Genomic DNA, 3,577 nt, shown 5'->3' on the forward strand with positions numbered 1-3,577 from the left:
CCTCCTAGACTGTGAGAGAATAAATTTATCTTTGTTAAAGTCATCCACTTGTGGTACTTCTGTTATAGCAGCACTAGTTAACTAAGACACTGTTTTAATGCTTTACAACCCTTTTGATTCTCAAATCAACCCTAGGAGGTAAAAGTTATTCTCCCAATTCTACACATCAAAATGGAGACAGATTTAGTAACTTGCCCAAGGTCACACAGCTAGTAATGGAGCTGGGGTCTGAGGTAGGCCATCAGCAATAGGTCTGTGCTCATGCCCACGAGGCCCCACTTTTCAGGATGACTGCAGCTGGTTGCTGGCCAGCGCCTAGTCGCTCTGGCCCCTCTGTCATTGAGCCTTCATTGCCTGTGATGCTTATCTTTTGCCTGGTTACTCCATGGGACTTGATGCTACCTTGGGATTGCCTTCTACCCAGAGGGGGACTTGCTTTGAGAATTTGGAATTCGTGTAGCAGAAACAGAGCTGGACTTTGAAGGACAAAAATGAGCCTTCATCAAATGTCTACTCTGTGCCAAGGCCTGTGCTAGCCAGAAAACTGCAATTTCAGTCCACAGGCAATTGAGTGACTTCATGTTAGTCACTTTTTACTTCTCGAAGCATTATCTGTAAAAGGGGGTAATGACCCAAACTACCAATGCTGTGAGGCTCAGATGGGCCAAAGGTTATGAACTTGCCTTAAATGTACAAATGCTAGTTATATGCCTTTGAAAAGAGACTCAAATATACACTTTGAAACAAGATGAATTATAGTAAACAAGGCCAAATAAATATGAACAGTGATTCCAGCATACATTTGCAAAGAAGTATTAATCTCAGTATTGATTCAAAAGATCAAAGGTGAGTATGACATTGAGTCGCCATAAAAGATTCGTTGTCCTTTTTGTTAGCTGGGTTTGTAACCTTCAGAATATGTCCAAAAAAATTGTGTCGATATAGAGGGGCTGATTTCAGCATTTCCACCATGGGCAACCTCCAAGCCCGCATTCCCCATCCACTTTCTGCTGCTCTATTTGGTCTCCATGCACACATCACCTTCTAACATCCTGTGTGGTGCCCTCACTTACTGTGCTCATGGTTTATTGTGCAACTGCCCCCATCTGAATGGAAGCTCCATGAGGACAGTGATTTGGGGCTCCACTGCTGTGTCCTCAGTGCCTAAAGCAGTGTCTGGCACAGAGTAGGCCCTCAATATTTGTTGAAAGAAGGCATGAATGGTCCCTCCCTCCCCTTGCTCACAGAGGGATGGGGGCTTTCAGCGTTTCTCTGCCTGCAAGACCCACTGACCAATCACTTCTGTAATGCTGAGTGGCTGCTACACAGGGCCAAGGGACACAGAGCCCAAGATGGGCTAAGGCAGTGGAGAAGTAAAGGAAGAGACAGCCAGAGGTCTGTAAGGAAGTGAGACTTCAGGTCATTTGGGTTTGGCTTTTTGGGGAATGAAGAAGGCGGCTTAAAGGAGAGGATCCATACAGCCAGCTATCACCCCTCTGTGCACACACATAGCAACTGGACAGTAATTACTTGCTTTTGAGCCTGCCTCCCCCACTGAGTCGGCCAACTTGAAGAAGAGATTGCCTATTTGCTCTTTGTACCCTTCCATCAGGCCCAGCCCAGAGATATCTGCTGTCTGGGGACTGGGGTGATGGATGAAAGCCAGGTTTCTGGAGATCACTACCCCACCCCACTCCACCCACACACACCCAACAGTACCAGCAAGGCGATTCAGAGTTCAGAGAATGGCACTTTATTTTAAAATTTGATTTTTTTGCCATGATTTTCTACTGATTCTTCCACGATGGTGTCATCTTCTTCAATAGTGACTAGGACCTTCTTGCCCACCAGATTAAAGATGTCTTCAGGAGGATAGCCTTTTGGCTCACCCACCTTCACAGTGAGCATGTCTAGTGTTAGAACAGTGCCTTCTGGAATTTTCACTTTCGCCACCACAGACTTACCCAGCTGCAGACAAAATTAAGACTCATTAACGGCATCACAGAAGTAACTACCACACATTTGCTTTATACCCAAGTTCCCTGATGAGTCTTCAAAAGGTACCTTGAGAGCAGAGACACTGTTATTCCCCATGGTGCCTAGAACAGTATCTCTTAACAGCAGAGACTTGGCCAGTGTAGGGTGAATCCAGACTCAGAGAAGAGGCCTTTACAATAAAGGGCTCAGGCTATAAACAGAGCCAAGTTCGAATCCCAGCTCAGTCAGTTACAAGCAGTATGCTCTTAAGACTAGGTTTCAGCTTCTCTGTTAAATGGGAAATAATAGTGCCTCTATCTTGTCAAGGAGCCCTGGTGACGCATGGTTAAGCACTCAGCTGCTAACCAAAAGGTTGGCAGTGCGAATCCACCAGCTGCTCCTTGTAAAACCTATGGGGCAGTTCTACTCTGTCCTGTAGGGTCGCTATGAGTTGGAATCAACTTGACAGCAATGAGTTATTTTTTTTTTTTTTAATATCAATCTTGTCAAACAACTCTGAAGATTAGCAATAATAATATATGTAATGTACCTGGAATACAGAATGCTCTCAATACAAAAAAGCTATGATTACTTTTGTCACTGAACCATCTAGTTCAGCATCATATTTTAAACATGAGGAAACCGAGGCCCACAGAAGGCAAATGACTTGGCCAAGGCTACAAAGAGCCAGGATGAGAATCTAGGTACCTAGGATTCCTGACTCCTGGTCTACTGCTTTCAAGGGACACAAACCTTACTGCCCCTTCATTTGGTAAAGCAGGAATGTGGGGGCTCACAGATGTATGACTGTTTTTCAGACGATAGGAAAGGGAGCTTCCTAGAACGGTGCAGACAGACAGGCAGGTGGAAGGATGCCTGAAGCTCATGGCTAGGGTTTCTACGTCTTCTCCATACATGCTGTGAGAGCAATTTATCTGTTATCTCTACATCCTCCGTTGTAGGGCCCAAGGAATCAATTCTGCTTGGAATTTAGTGCCGGGGAAAAAAATGTGTCAACTGATGATTATTAGATTACATACGCATACTGTTGTATTTCACTTTTTGCTCAGAGAGCCAGGCGGCTCAGCACCAAACCAAGTGCTCAATCCCTGTAACTCTCATTCGCAGTTTCGGGTGCAATTCTCTCTCCTTTACCTCTGTGCAGTAGTTTGTTTCTTTTTACTATTGTTTTAATTTCTCAGCATGTATGCATTTTTGATTTGGGGGGAAAACAGGTCGGGCACCCATTAGGAATAAAAGATGACAGTATTTCCCATGTATGCCTGGTGTTTGATCTTTGTCTCAACCTAACAACATGTAGCACATTAGAAGTGTCTGCACGTCTGGCCGCTCCAGGACACCTGGCTCTATTCTCAGAGGCCAAGATGGTTAGGCCATGACTTCCAAGTGGTTGACATGCCAGGCAGAGCTCCCCAGGCTCACCACCTGCTCTATCTGAAGGTCAATGATGCACAGCTCAAACTACCATTCAGGGAATATTTGCATCATCACCTACCAACCTACCGTGGTGACCCACTGCTCCCAGCCGCCAGTGCCTCCCCCACTTAGGGAATGACCGCTGCTCCCAGCCACCCCAGTG

The 3,577-nt window shown here is 45.6% G+C and overlaps 1 protein-coding gene across 1 annotated transcript in view; it reads right to left on the reverse strand.

Annotated features, from left to right (window-relative positions):
- Positions 1 to 1,733: 1,733 nt before the first annotated feature.
- The window catches only part of NANS (N-acetylneuraminate synthase), a 21,025-nt gene continuing 19,181 nt past the window's right edge, over positions 1,734 to 3,577 (reverse strand). The window contains exon 6 of the mRNA XM_004372235.2: positions 1,734 to 1,968. Within this exon, the coding sequence (XP_004372292.1) occupies positions 1,759 to 1,968 (210 nt within the window). The 3' untranslated portion in view covers positions 1,734 to 1,758. The remainder of the gene's footprint in view (positions 1,969 to 3,577) is intronic.

This window comes from Trichechus manatus, unplaced genomic scaffold (genome assembly GCF_000243295.1).
Source record: "Trichechus manatus latirostris isolate Lorelei unplaced genomic scaffold, TriManLat1.0 scaffold00016, whole genome shotgun sequence".
In the NCBI taxonomy this organism is placed as follows: domain Eukaryota; kingdom Metazoa; phylum Chordata; class Mammalia; order Sirenia; family Trichechidae; genus Trichechus; species Trichechus manatus.